Raw genomic sequence first — 15,070 nt, 5'->3', positions numbered from 1 at the left:
ACATATGTATATCACTGAAAAGATCATCTTGATTTCCATGTGTAATTGCTTAGATATGCTTTGGATATGGTAAGAGAATGCACTTAAAAAAAAAAAAGAGAAAAAACTCCCCCAAACCAACAACCCCTCCCATGTTTTAGTACAAATTAAATAGAAAATTACAGTAAACTGCATATTAAGGCTAATTATGAGGTATGAAATTTGACTAATTTTTAAACAAAAGGCTTTTAACCAAAACTCATAGAAGAATTCATTATTTAAATTACAGTGATAAAATTTTTATAAGTAGAACATTAAGTACTGCAAATCTTTCTTTTAAAAATAATATAAAATATCTACATGGAGTATAATATAAAAAACGTATGGAGTATATCATCGTGTTTAAAATAGTAAAATTAATAAGGTTATTGTGCAATGTGAAGATTTTCTATGTATTTATCATTTCTTATGGAGGCCGGAGCGTAATTGTATAATGAATGTAATGTATGTGCAAGATCTCTCACATACACACACATTGTTTAAGCATCTTATGTTTGAAGCATCAATGATAATTCATTTTATTCTTATATGAAAAACTATGAATGTTTGAGGCTTTCAGCATTTAATAAGGGACTACATGGATCCAAACCAGGACGATTGATAAAATCCTTGCTACTATTGGCTATTATTTACTGTCTTTTAAGTGGCAGGTTGTATTTATGCCAATTTATCTGCTTCAGGGAACACTCTTGATAGCAGAACAAAGTGAATAAAAGTAGTTTGCTTTGCAAATGAATGCAAATGGTGAAGCCTTTCGGGAAGCCCTTTAACAGGAGCAATGCACTTTGATTATGAGTGAAGCTGCCATTTGGACATGGTGAAAAGAGCACGCTTGAACCATTGATTGAGGGAGACAGTAAAAAGTCAGGAAGGGCCCCGTTAAGCTTGCAGTGCGGCAGGCGGATGTCAGTGTGGTTAGAGCACAGTGGGAGAATGACAGGCAGGATTAGTGTCAGGGAGAAGCTTTGCTGTAGTTGTGGAGATGGTCCCTGGGGTCACTCACCTCTGACTGTTGTTCTGTGCTGATGGCTCTGTAATGCAAACCGCTTGATATGTGCCTGTTCATTATCGGAAATAGTGATTAGAAGAGGTATGTCATAAAGAGTTCCTTAAAAATAAATAAAATGGCAAACTAGTGATGGTAATGAAGATTTGGCTCTGTGGTCGTTGCCAAAGATGCTGCAAATGTCAAAGACGGTTACTGCGTCTTGCTTTCTGAGACAAGCACGATTTCATGCCTTAAACTGCTCTAATTGTGATTCCTTGCTTTGTTCACTTTTATTTGGCCGTTATGAAGACAGTTATTGTTAACAGATTGGCATGTAGTTAGAGCAAAACATTTTTATATCTGTTGGTTATTGGTTGGTAGGAGCATCCGGTTTGGTTTTGTGGCATAACTGCATTTTAGGGATGGGGGAGGGTTATTTTTAATAGTCTTAATGCAATATTAGAATCAACAGATTTCATTCCTGGATCATGCCAGAGTTCTAAAACACTGGATGATAACAGTGACAAAAAGCTAAGATGACTGTTCTGTTTTATTTAGAGGCTTTTTTAGTATGTAAAAATTGAGATATTTATTTTGTCTTTGCTGAAAAAATATTACATATCCAATTAAATGTCTAAACCTTTATGTTTTAAACTGTGATTTAATCATGGAATCTCATAGGTTGGAAAAGACCTTTAGGATCATTGAATCCAGCTGTTAACCCAGCACTGCCAAGTCCTCCGCTAAACCGTGTCCCTAAGTGTCACATCCAGATGTCTTTTAAATACCTCCAGGGATGGTGATTCCACCACTTCCCTAGGCAGCCTGTTCCAGTGTTTGAAAACCCATTTGATGAAGAAACTTTTCCTAATATGTAATGTAAAGCTCCCCTGGTACAACTTGAGGCCATTTCCTCTGATTCTATACTTTGTTACCTGGGAGAAGAGACCAACCTCCACCTCACCACAACCTCCTACCTCAGGTAGTTGTAGAGAGCCATAAGGTCTCCCCTCAGCCTCCTTTTCTCCAGGCTGAACAACCCCCAGCTCCCTCAGCTGCTCCTCATCAGATTTGTGCTCCAGACCCTTCACCACCTTTGTTGCCCTTCTCTGAACACGCTCCAGCACCTCAGTGTCCTTCTTGTAGCGAGGGGCCCAAAACTCAACACAGGATTTGAGGTGCAGCCTCAGCAGTGCAGAGTACAGAGGGACAATCCTGTCCTGGTCCTGCTGGCCCCACTGTTGCTGATACAGGCCAGGATGCCACTGGCCTTCTTGGCCCCTGGGCACTGCTGGCTCATGTTCAGCTGCTGTTGACCAGCACCCCTAGGTGCTTTTCTGCTGGGCAGCTTTCCAGCCTCTCTTCCCCCAGCCTGTAGCCCTGCACAGGGTTGTTGTGACCCAAGGGCAGGACCTGGCACTTGGCCTTGTTGAACCTCCTACCACTGACCTCTTCCCATCGATCCAGCCTGTCCGGATCCCTTTGTTGAGCCTTCTTGCCCACCAGCAGATCAAACGTTGCCACTGATCTTACTGTGTCTGTAAAGTGACTGAGGGTGCCCTCGATTCCCTTGTCCAGATCATCAATAAAGATGTTAAACAGGACTGGCCCCAACACTGATCCCTGGGGAACACCCCCGGTGACCAGGTGCCAGCTGTAACTCCATTCACCAGCGCTCTGGGCCCAGCCATCCAGACAGCTTTTTAGCCAGTGAAGAGCACACCCAGCCAAGCCACGAGCAGCCAGTTTCTCCAGGAGATGATGTGGGAAACTATGCCAATGGCTTTGCTAAAGTCCAGGTAGACATATCCACAATCTTTCCCTCATCCCCTAAGCAGGTCACTCTGTCACAGAAGGAGATCAGGTTGGTCAAGCAGGACCTGCTTTTCACAAACCCAAGCTGGCTGAGTCTGATCCCCTGGTTATCCTGCACATGCTGTGTGATGGCACTCCAGTTGATCTGCTCCATGACCTTCCCTGGCACCCAGGTCAGACTGACAAGCCTGTGGTTCCCTAGATCTTCCTTCTGGCTTTTCCTGTAGATGAGCATCACATTTTGTAACCCTCTGTCCGCTGGGACCTCTGCAGTGAGCCAGGGCTGCTGGTAAAATGGTTGAAGGGACCTCTGCAGTGAGGGCTTCCTCCCGCTCCCTCGTACCCTTGGATGGATCCCATCCAGCCCCATGGGCTTGTGTGTGTCTGAGTGGTGCAGCAGGTCACTGGCCATTTTCCTTTGGATTATGGGGGCTTCACTGCACTCTGCGTTTCTATATTCCAGCTCAGAGGAATTAAATGTGTTAGTCTACATACTACACACAGTGCATTTTTTGAGTGTTCAGGATTTTCAACAGAGGGAGAAGGTACACAGCTATTTTGGTTTTGTTTTGTTTTTTTTTTTTACAATATTAGATTAATTTGTTTAAAGAGATTTTTTTTTCAGTATATTACCTTGCAAATATTTGTCCAATATCCCAGTGTAATGAATGTTTTACAAATGTTTTACAGGCACCTGAATGGACAGAGGAGGACCTAAGCCAGCTGACAAGAAGTATGGTTAAGTTCCCAGGGGGGACCCCCGGTCGATGGGAAAAGATTGCTCACGAATTGGGTCGATCAGTGGCAGATGTGAGTTCACTCAGATTTGCATTGTGTAGAGGATGACAAACCAGAACAAGACAGGCAGTGTAGAAGGCAGACATATATGGGGGCCGACATTGTCTTTTGAGAGAAGCTACAATCCTTTTAGGACCTGGAAGTGAACCATTAACTAACTATGCAAGAAGCAGATGTCAGCCAGTCTCTCCCTCCACAATTAACAGCTGTAACTGATCAGCTGGATGGGGGATTCTGGTGCTTACAAACTTCAGCTACTGCAACCCAGTAACAGAAAACAATATGCTACAGGTTTTGTAGCAACCTCCTTTCACTGCAAGTGAATGTTTGTGTGACTTGGTTAAAGATTACATTTCTGTTTCAAGCCAGTCTTTAAAAAATGCATATGAGCTCATGGTGTTTAGACAGGTGGTTTCCATTAATTAAACTGAAATATCTTTACAAATTTTAAAACGAGTAATACATATGATACTATTTCGCTGCCTTTTTCAGGATTATGGCATGCTTAATAATTATATCATGTAAAAATGATTAATGTCCTTGTTAATTCATATTTTATAGTATTGTACCAGATATCAAAGCAAGCTTGTACTTACGGATTTTAAGTGTTATGATCTTAAAACCCTAAGGGGCTAGGCTGTAAAAGACTTTTCCTTTCCAAGCAATAGATCACAAGAACATGATGTAGTGTCTGCTGAGGACCATTTGAAAGCCCTTTCAGCTGACCCTATTTTATAGCCTCTGTAGGGGTTAATGAGAATAATGTTTAAATCTGTTGATGTACATTTTGAGATTAGATGTTCTTTATTATATTTCAGAAACTATCTTAAATAATGGGAAACAAAGCCACTGGCTAGAGTAACATGTAACCTCTTATAGCCTCCTGGGAAATTTGTGTACTTAAATTTTTTTTTCCTTATTGATATAATTACAAAAAGATATTTTTAGAAGTTACTTTTAAAGTTTTAATGCATCTATACAGTTCTGTTGCATATACCAAAAAGTAAGCCGTTTGCATTCTAATTTTAGAACAACACATTATTTGCAAAAAAAGTGTATGTAAGCAAGAAGTTACTAACCTGCTAATGCAATGAAATTAAGGGGTTTAAGGTTTTTTCTCATTAGTATTGTTTATTATATTTCTTGAAGTATTCATACTACTGAACTGGAATGATTTTATTAAAAAGATGCAACATTTCACTGAGCAGATATTAACAGCAAAAATATATGTGTTGGTAGTGTACAGCGTGCATGGGAAAGATCTTTTGAGATTGGTTTGGAAAATCTGGTTATTATCTTGATTCAGATAATACAGACATGTGGAATGGTTCCACATATACCCATCACAAAACTAATGCTGTCTTAGCATTGCCTTTTGCACCCATTGTCAGCTTTATTCCTTGACTTGGGTGTAAAAACACTCTTTATTAGGAATTCTTTGCATAATATATTTGGCCACCATCGTTTCAAACATCCAGTACTGGCAAGAAAAAACAAAGCTCACTTGCTTCTTCGAGTAGGTGAGAGGTCTTCAACATGTTCCTTTGTTTCAGTGAGTTGGAAAGAGAAATGAAAAGAGATGTGATTGTTCTAAGAGTTGTCATTTTCTCATATGAAAAAAGGAATTTTCAAGGATTTTTCTGTGTGGAGAAAGGTCTGAGTGTAGTCCTTTTTACTTTCAGTGACCTCCAACTAAATGATTAATGTGTTCTCCACACAAGTTTTTACTTCTCTAAAATTTCTGACTGCTGGTAATGCAAGGTCAGCTTTCCAACACAAACTGCATTACAGTTTCTGCTATGTTTATCCTCACATAGCACAGAATTGCAGCCATTAGGTATTAAGAGGAAACAGAAACAAAAGCTTCATGAAAACATTTTGCAATAACTCAGACTGTTACTGCATCAGTACTAGAAACATTGAAACTGCAAACTACTTCAGATATATCCATTCAGCTGTTGAACAAGATGTACAATTTATCCTTTTTATTTGTTGAAGGTGACATAGAATAGCATCTAAATTAGCAGCAAGGATTCTTACTTGTTTGGGCATTACCAGAGTTGAATAAGAAATGTTATGTTAAAGCTGCAGGAAAAATTTCTGGGTTTGTTAAACTTTGAGCACAGTAAAAGAGGTGTTTGCGTGTGCAGGCAGCATTTGCTGCCCAAACAACTGCTCACAGTTTCCTTTGGGAGCAGTGCAAGGAAATAAGTTTTGGTGTACGAGGCGCTGTTTTGAAATGGTTTGTGCAGCAGAGTTTGGGAATCCTTTGCTTACTGCTGATTTAACAGGAGTCAAGCCAGAGAGAATTTGAAGTATGTATTATCTAGCAAATGCACTAGATCCTAAAAAAGAAAAACATTCCAGAGCAAATTTGAATTTGTTTTTCTGACATTTGCTAATACAGAAAATACTTTTTAAAAAAATTGAGATCACTTTCTGCTCGTTTCTTCTCCTGTAAAGCATCAAGAGCAGTAAGGGTTGGTTTTCCTTTCACACTCAGAGAACTATAATAGAAAGGACTGAGAAGGTACAATGTGCTTGTTTCCATGTGATTTTAAGCATTCAAACCCTTTTTAACAGTAGATTAGCTAAACAGGTGTTAATAAAAACAGCTCAAAGTAATCCAGTCCAAAATAATGTCTCCATTGTTGCTTCCGTCTCAAAGCTTTCTTCTCCAGCAAAAGAAAGGTTAGAAAAATATCTCAATACTTTCTGAAGAATAAGCAGAAACCATTCATATATACTAGAAGAGAATCAGTGAAATTCATTCCCTCTAACCACCTCAAAAAAATTCTATTTTAAGTTGTCTTAAACTCCTTCTTTTTCTAAAGAAATAAATTCCTATGTCCAACTACATTCATTCCCACTGGCAATTTTTAAGCAGTGTGAAGTGACTTGAGGAGAGTGTTCCTGGCTTTTTTGAACTTTTCAACTTCATGGTGTTGTTTTAACTTACTACATCCTTAGTTTGTGACCAGTTTTCAGTATTGCGCTTAAACATGTCATTTGATAGAAGGAGTCCAGATGAGAATAAAGAGAATAATAGGTTCCTAAAACACTACTTACAAGGAAAGATTGTGAAGGAATTAATGTTATTGAACTGAAAAGATATGAACTGAGGATGTAAGTATTCAACTACATGAAAATTATAATGAGGAAGGGTCTTGTGCACTGTATTACTTTTGGAGGGCAAAATTTTATCACAGGCTTCAGAGTTAGAAACTGAGGGGCGAAGAATTACAATGGAGATGATAAAGCAGTGGAATAGGCTGCTATGGAGTCTCTGTATTTGCAGGTCTTAAAGAACAGGTTACACAAACATCTGCAAGAAACATCAGTGTAGTGGTTCTGCCTGAGGTTAGGTCCTTCTCTTCGTATGATCTGTGATTACACTAGCAAGTGCAAGCTATCTCGGAGGAAAGGGGGAGGAAACAAACTCTCCCCTACAATTGGAAGCATGTGTGAACTCACTTTTCAAAATGTAAAATTAAAGCCAGATAGTCACCATAGTTGGTTTGTAATCCTTGCATATAACTTAGCTTGACTTCTGAAATTCAGTAATTCCTAATAAAGTGTTCCTTCATGTTTTTTTCTTTTCTATTACTATTCAAATTGTCATTTTGTAGACATTTAAGTTTGCTAACTGTTATTTCCCAAAATACAGCCCAAATAAGGATTACTGTAAGGCCCATTATATGGGTATGTCTACAAGATTCCCCATCCAAACCTGTACATCCACATGATGTGATGCAAGCTACTGGGAAAGTGCCAGCCAAAATCCAGCAATGAACAAATGTCCACACTGTAGTGCCCCTGAGCTCATTCAGCTCTACTGTTTCTATTTATGCTGCCTGATGTGATACCAGCATAAATATCTTTGCAGCATATTCCTGTGCTCCTGAGTTCAGAGGGGTTAAGCTTGCAACTGTGGTACGGACATACTGTAAGAAGGGTTATTACTTTAACTGCTGTCATGTTAAATATAGGATATGTTTATCTTGTCTCTCTTCAGGAAGACATCTTTTAACAGCCAATGAATAATCAACCCAAAATAGATGAGGTTAAGTTGTGCTTATTTTATCAGTATGTTTAATTATTTAAATTATTTAAATTGCTAATTGTCATTTTAATATGTGCATATTGGGAATTTAGCAACCTTTTCCCATAAAGATGGTTTTCAGCTGTCTTAGTACAATGAAATCTTATTGCTTTCACTACTGAAAGCTTCTATGGCTTTTTAAGAAATTTTTATTGCAATTGGCTGGTGCTATAAATTAGGTTTTCAAATATTTTGATTATGAAAGGGAAATGGAGTTCACTTAACTCTAATCAGGATTCCTGCCTGCTGACCTGGTTACCTGTACCACTGCTCTCTGTCATCCTCCAAACATCTGTTCTTTGACCCATTTTCCTTGCTGAATTTGTTGCTCCAGGGTTAGTTCTCATTCCTATCCGCCAATACTTAAGGAAATAATTGACCTTTTAAAACAAAATAAAAAAGTTATGTTTGAATGTCCTAAGCACTGTGAACACTCTACAACATAGTATAAATAATGAATGGAGTTGCAATACTACTATTTCTGCTAAAATTATATTGTTTGGTTTGACAAATGCTAAGCCTTATGAAGATTTATGATTGTCAGCTTTTACTGAATTCAAAAATTGAGAAAAAGCAGTTAGATGTGAATTATAGAAGTATATTGTATTTGACAATACCAACCTTTATAGATAAAAAGTTAAAAAAAAATATTTGCTGAAAGGCATAAATTAATTTCAGTAACTACAAAGGACGTTCAAATTGTAAAAATAACAGAGGAAGTAAAAGCTGTCTGGCATGCCAAACAGACTTTAATGTGATTATTAGGTACAGGTTTTTTAAATTAAAGGCACAGAGATCTCAGATTTCATACTTGTGAAGTAATATCATTCACTTGTCTTACAGGATTTAAACTGATTCTGTTTGCTCCTGCAGTCACTAATCTCATGCATTTGTGTTGCAAAAACAGACTGATTGGGATTTGCTGCTTGTATGGAAGAACACTAAGGTAGACAGCAAAACAATAGCCAGGTGGCAGACATTCTGAATTGCCATGAAACCTGAAAGCATAAGGTTTGGGGAGGTGGGTGCTTATTTTGTGATATCTCTTGTATGCCCAAGCAACAGTTTCAGCCTTGAAGTCTGACTCTGTGAGTTCATACTCGTTATACTTTATATGCCTTTGTAAAATAGATTTCTTATTTTTGACAGATGCAAGCTCATTACTTTGCCAGCAAGAAAACATCTATATGAGAAATGGTCCATATGTAAAAGCTCATGAATTTATTAGGTCTTTTGCTTCTGGAGATTAACTGTTTTCCTAAGTCAGTTTTACATTTCATTTTGTCTGTATTAACTCAGTTACTGTGCAGTCCAGTTGTGGATATTCTGAAACATTCACCCTTAGTTTGCATATATTTATGTAATCAATAGTTCTTCCAGTTGCTTACTGAAGTATAAAGACCTTGCTCTGGATCAAGGTCCAAGAGAGGTTATGAATATCTGAGATGGGATTTAGATCATATGTAGGTCATGCAGATCCCTCAGTTTGAGAGTGAAGTCTTCGAAACACCTCTCTAATCCCACAGACACACGAGAATGACTCTGTTCATACCTGAGGAAGGAAAAGGTGGTTGCTGTTCACAGTACTCTCATTGTACAGTTTTATTCTGTGCACTCCTACAGTTGCCCCTGTTGTTTTTGGAGAACTGGGCAGCAAATAGATGGCTTGTGGCTGGAATGAATGTAATATCCCACATAGCTCCTGATGAACTGGGTTTGAATTCCATTGCAGAATTCAAGTCTTCTGACTCTCAAGAGAGGCAATGCATTTTGCATCATCAGCAACAAAATAAGATGTCCAAATAGTTGTTGCAGTGGGCATTTGAGCCAAAATTCTCTCTTATATGAGTGCTCATAGTATTGAGCTAAAGACTCTCATGGATTTTAACTGACAAAACCCAAGCACAGTATGAAGTCTCCAGTATCATCACAATTCTAACTGCCAAATTCTTCCTCTTGTGTCCTGAAAAAAGGAGCAATTCTTCTGCTGCTTTAAATTAACTATTTGGGCACTTAAACTGGAGAGTGTTCTACATCTGGTGATTTAGGCCAAGTTTGGCTTTTTTTGGAGGCCACATTTTAAACTGCCCCATAATTAAACTCACAGTTGTTTTGGGGATTTCTGTTGAGGTAGCTACCTCTGCCCCATCTGCTGTGGCAAAGTTCAGAACCACACACGGCTTCAAAGTCCATAACCATAAGAAAACTATTGTTTCTGGCTGCAACTGGTGCTTCTAAGCAAATTCAGTTAAATTCATAACATGTTTCTTAGTTCTTTCAAGAATAAAAGCACATTGTCCTTAAAATACTCATTTGGCTGCTTTAGCATCAAATTCAACCTATCATGTACACAGTGGATAAAGACTGGTTATGTTACCTGCGTCTGGAAAAGTTGGTAACGATCTGCTGAACAAACTGTTACAAGCAGTGCCAAAGCAAAGGCACACCTTCTGATTTGAAATATTTCTTTTCAAGGGGTCTAGCAAGTTGCAAATGAGGGTACTTGCAAAAATGGAGAACGATTTGGCTTGATGCTTCAGTATTTGAAGTTTCACCAATCTGTTAAAACTGGAAGACAATTTTAGCAGCCCTTTTAGTGTCTATAAGGGAAGACACTTTATAAAGCAACAAATTTTGAGTCACATGGAAATAGATGAATGGGTCATTATTGTTGTCTGACTTATGACAAATGTTGCTGGATACAATTGTGGATGCTATGAAAAAAAGCTGTTTAGATCCAGATTGGAAGAACAATTCAGTGCAGCAAGTAGTATATTGGTTATAAGGGGAGAACTTTAAATTTGACAATTTATTCTGTGCAGTTCTGGAAGGTTAGATATGTAAAAACCTACTACTTTGACAAAGGCAGGAAGGCATTAAAATTCTTCTGTATCTGGCTTTCCTTTATGAGAAAAATGTGATTATAACTAAAATTCACCTCCAAGATTCAAGAAATTCCTCATTGCTTCACAGTAGCCTCAACTACTCACAGGCTGCCTCCACATTATTTTTTCGATAATTCCACAGATTCTGGCATTTTGGCATGACATAACTAGATGGAGAGCATGCAGTAAGATAACAACTCAATGAGCAGACACTGCTACTGGGACAGCAAATTTCTGACAGTTGATGCTGAGAAACTGTGGTTGCTTTAGTAAATACTTAGAGGACTTCTGCTCAGGAAGATGCTAAGAATAATAGAAAATGTTATCAGAACCTCCAGTTTTCAGTAGCACAATAGCAGGTCATCCTTCTTTGCAAGAAGTTTATGTACAGTTGGGAAGCCAAGTGACATGGATTATTTCTTCGTCTACAAATTCCACATTATTTTATCAAAATATTTTCAGAACCCGAGAGTTTTGTAGTTCTGTGATTATCTGTTGCAATCCTAGTCAAAATATTATCCTAGAGAAGGAAGGTAGGTTGTTGCCAACAGAAGATTCCCAGGAGACAGAAAAATGGTAAAGGCTTCAATGCCACGTGTGCCCTGTGAAGTTGGGCTGTTGTGGTGCTGGAGGGGTCAGCTGAAGGGATGAGCTGGTGGCTGCTGCTCTGAGAATGGCAATTGTTCTTCATTTCCTACCCAAGGGCTCTGTCTGGGCTCTCTCTCTCTCTCTCTCTGTTTGGCATCAGTAGCATCACCGTACTTGACTTTACAGAGTTTTCCCTCTAGGTCTGTCACATTTCTATGCTTTTTTTATGTCTGCCTTCCCTGCAGGGTGAAAAGTACCCTCTCATTCATGTGATAGCAAAATTTGCTTTTGCCTGTGCATCTGAGAGTCTTTTAAGCTGATTCTGAATAATTTTTTTTCTCCTGTATATCTCTGAAGCATCAATTGTTCCATCTGAAGGAGGTGGCAGGTGTCCAGGGTAATAAGAGATTTAACATCTGGATGGTCATGATGAGGAATGTTTTTACTGCTAGGTGTCTTGTTGAGTAGCAACTAGTCTTTGTGAACTGGACTAATTGTCAGCAGTACAGGAGGAAACCAGCTCTGTCTGGCTTTCATCACATAAAATCATCCCACTAATCCCACTTGCTTTCGATAGAATCTTTTTATAGCTGAAGAGCTATTGAAACTGAGTTCAGAAGGGAGTTCTCAGAAGCAAACTGTTCCTGTGGTTTCTTTCTGTAGGTCCCATAGTAAGATGGTTTGATTTCTACTTCAGCAATTTGATTGCTTGCATCGAGGTTTTTTTTGTCATCTTTATCTGTCTAAGGAAATCTGTTTCACTGTTCATGCAATGACCTGACTTTATTTGTGACTTCTGTTATCCCTGGTGGACTACAATATTTAAAGTTGATTCCTATAAAATAATGCAGTGTGTCTGTTCAGCAGGACAAATACTTGAAGGAATATGAGATCTGCTCTCTTTGGTTTTAAATCAATTTCACAGTCTTGATCCTTATTATTTAAGGTGTCCTCAGACCCAGGATTTCTTAAGGGGGGGTGGCTAATACTCTGGTGAAAGCTGTTGCCAAGAACAGTAGGCTGTTAGAACAACTTTTCACAGTCCAGATAAAACTCATAATTTAATAGACAAGAAAACCACAATTTTAAAGCATTATGCAGGAACAAACAGCAATAATAACTAGAAGAGTAATTCTACAAGTGCTTCATACTTTGAATAACAGTATTTCCAAGTATGTTATCTGCTAACTAATGAAAAAGTAATAATATCAAATAAGCAAGTTATGATAAGTGAGTATAGAAAGCAATGGAGCAACTTATGTTGGATAACTTAGTGAATTTTTTATGAATCACTTAAGAACTAGCTAGTAAATAACACTACTCACCCCTGGAGAGGAAATCGAAATTGATATTAAGGATGTCAGAAAGCATGGAGGAACTAGCAATGGAAGATTTGAGTGGCAAGAACAATGATTAAACTCAAACAGATCAAACCAAAATACAATTTCATATGTTCCATAGGGTGGATTCCTAATAATTCTCAGTGGTTTAATACTGACATGTTAACAACTCTTGCCTTTTGTCAGCATCTTTAACAACAATGACAGTTAAAGCTGATGGACAAATGAATCTGAAGTTGAAATAAGTGATACCTGAACTCTCAGTGAAAAGAGCTGGCGTAAACATGAACTGCACATAGCACCTGGAAAAGGACTTGCAATCACCCTTTTGAAGAAGAAAGCTTACCAAAAAAAATAGACAAATAATCTCCCCCTGTAACCTGTGAATGATGATAGTAAAGCTGTAAGAAGCCTGATGAGTTGTCAAACTTATGTCAACTGAAGGTGCTTGTTCAGTGTTTGTAATTGTAGATTTTCAGTATCTAAACCATATACACAGTTGTTATTTCCAGCTTACCTGGTGAATGTTTAAATTGAAAGTCCATCAAAATGTGAACAGATACCATAAAACCTTCAAAAGATAAAGTCTTGGAAATACTAGATGTGATAAATGGAGTAACTTACTACAAATGTTACATCTGGGTTCACCGTGTTACAATGACTGAAGTTGGCCAACATAACCTATGGCAAGACCATTTCTCCTGGATTTTTTGCATGTAAGGGGAAATATGAAATGCAGTTAGGATCTAGGAATAAGCCAAAGTCCTTCACTGTTCAAGTGGATGGGGCTGGTTTAGATTCTAGTCCTGTTAGATGTAATATGCAGCAAAATTTGTATCTATTACGGGATACCTGCACTAACCTAATTTGGGAACACCTGTCTTGTAAAGGAGACTTAAATCCAGCAAATTGATTTGCACCACTTCCAGTGTAAAGTTTGTGTTGCATGTGTAGTCTCAATTTGAAAGATATAATTATAGTTGCTGACCTCTGAAAACTTCAGAGGTTCAACACAGAGAAAACTGAACATTGGCACTGGATCTGGTTTTGTCTTTGCTGCAATTTATTCTGCTCTGTTTTATTCAGGGAATCTTTTTTGCTCTCTTTTTTTTCCTGCCTTCATGGCCTTATGAGCAGGCTGTACATCTTTGAAAGACATACTTAAAAAATAGCAAAATGGTTTAGGAACAGTTTTCTGGAATACATGAACATAGATAGGGCCTTGTCATATTTGCGGTGAATCCACTGCATCATTGCAGGAAGCTCTAAAGGATCAGCTACTTGTTTACTTGGCAAGTTTGTCTTGCTCTTCTCAAAATAATCTATTATAATCCAGTTTATATAACATAATTTCTATTTAAGAGATGCATAGCAGGACACCACTAAGGATCCATTCTGTTCAGCAGTCAAGAATGGTTTCCGCTCCCCTCAGTCTTTTAAATCATTGGCCCTATAGAGACACTTTCCTAATAATGAAGATGGAACATGAACATTTTAATTTGGATTATTTTAGACTATAAATTATTCGAGGAAGTCAATTTCTATTACTGGATCATTTGTTTCAAGGAGGATCCATCCTATTGTTTCAAAATTGGGGTCATGCAGATCCTAGAACTGTTAGTGCCACTTAAAATTTTCTGTTGATATTACAGTATTCTGAGATTTTTCTTTGGACAATTTAAACTTCATCATACTGCAACAGTAGAGACTGGAGTTTTCAGTGCCAGATGTATACCTCTGGATAAAGGTTTTGGTTAATTAGAGTTGGGATTTCGTTGTTCACAGGGTTTTCATTTGAACTTAATCATCCCAGAAAATGAGGCCTAATTTTTAGGGAAAATAGACCACTTTGCCTTGTTAAGTCTTGCTGTCATTTCCTTAAGGAGATCCAGCACCAGGCTATTTTTACAGCAAACTACTGCAATTTCATGGGCAGGAAGATGAGTGGGAGGAACCAAACAGGCAAGACTAGAAGCAGAGGGTACCAAAGTGTTTTAACTATTGAAGTACTCACCTATGAATCTTGTCATAGAAGAAAAACCCTAAATCTTTATATTTAATTCTTCTCCCAGCAAATGGCTGTACAGCCTTCTGGCAGGTTTGCTCTCTAGTGCTGCTCTGCATAGGGGAGAATTGTTACTGTTAACATTAAGCAGCTAAAACAGCAGATGTCTGTGCTGTGGCTCAGAGGCCTAAATCATTCCTACTGTGGGTCAATCCCATGCAGAGGAATTCCTGACTTTGTAAATGATGTATTTTTTATTTTTGCTCTGGGCAGCACACTGCACACACCTTACCCTAAATGGATGTTAACATCCGAAGTCCCAGGTTCAGACAGCAGGAAACACAGGGAGCCCATCCCACACAGTATCAGTTTTGATCCAGTGTGTTGCCTGTTGGCGTTTTAAGTTTGATTTGGGTGACTCAAGGCTACCTGATTTTCATTTCTTTTCACAAAGACCTCACATTCAAAAAAACCAAAAAAGAAACTGAAATCTGGTATTCATAAAATATT

The 15,070-nt window shown here is 38.2% G+C and overlaps 1 protein-coding gene across 1 annotated transcript in view; it reads left to right on the top strand.

Moving 5' to 3' along the window:
- Positions 1–15,070, top strand: part of DNAJC1 (DnaJ heat shock protein family (Hsp40) member C1) — a 106,647-nt gene that overhangs the window by 88,124 nt on the left and 3,453 nt on the right. The window contains exon 9 of the mRNA XM_032707866.1: positions 3,533–3,652. Within this exon, the coding sequence (XP_032563757.1) occupies positions 3,533–3,652 (120 nt within the window). The remainder of the gene's footprint in view (positions 1–3,532; positions 3,653–15,070) is intronic.

Source organism: Chiroxiphia lanceolata, chromosome 1 (assembly GCF_009829145.1).
Source record: "Chiroxiphia lanceolata isolate bChiLan1 chromosome 1, bChiLan1.pri, whole genome shotgun sequence".
Classification (NCBI taxonomy): domain Eukaryota; kingdom Metazoa; phylum Chordata; class Aves; order Passeriformes; family Pipridae; genus Chiroxiphia; species Chiroxiphia lanceolata.
This window is presented reverse-complemented; position numbering and strand designations above follow the sequence as displayed.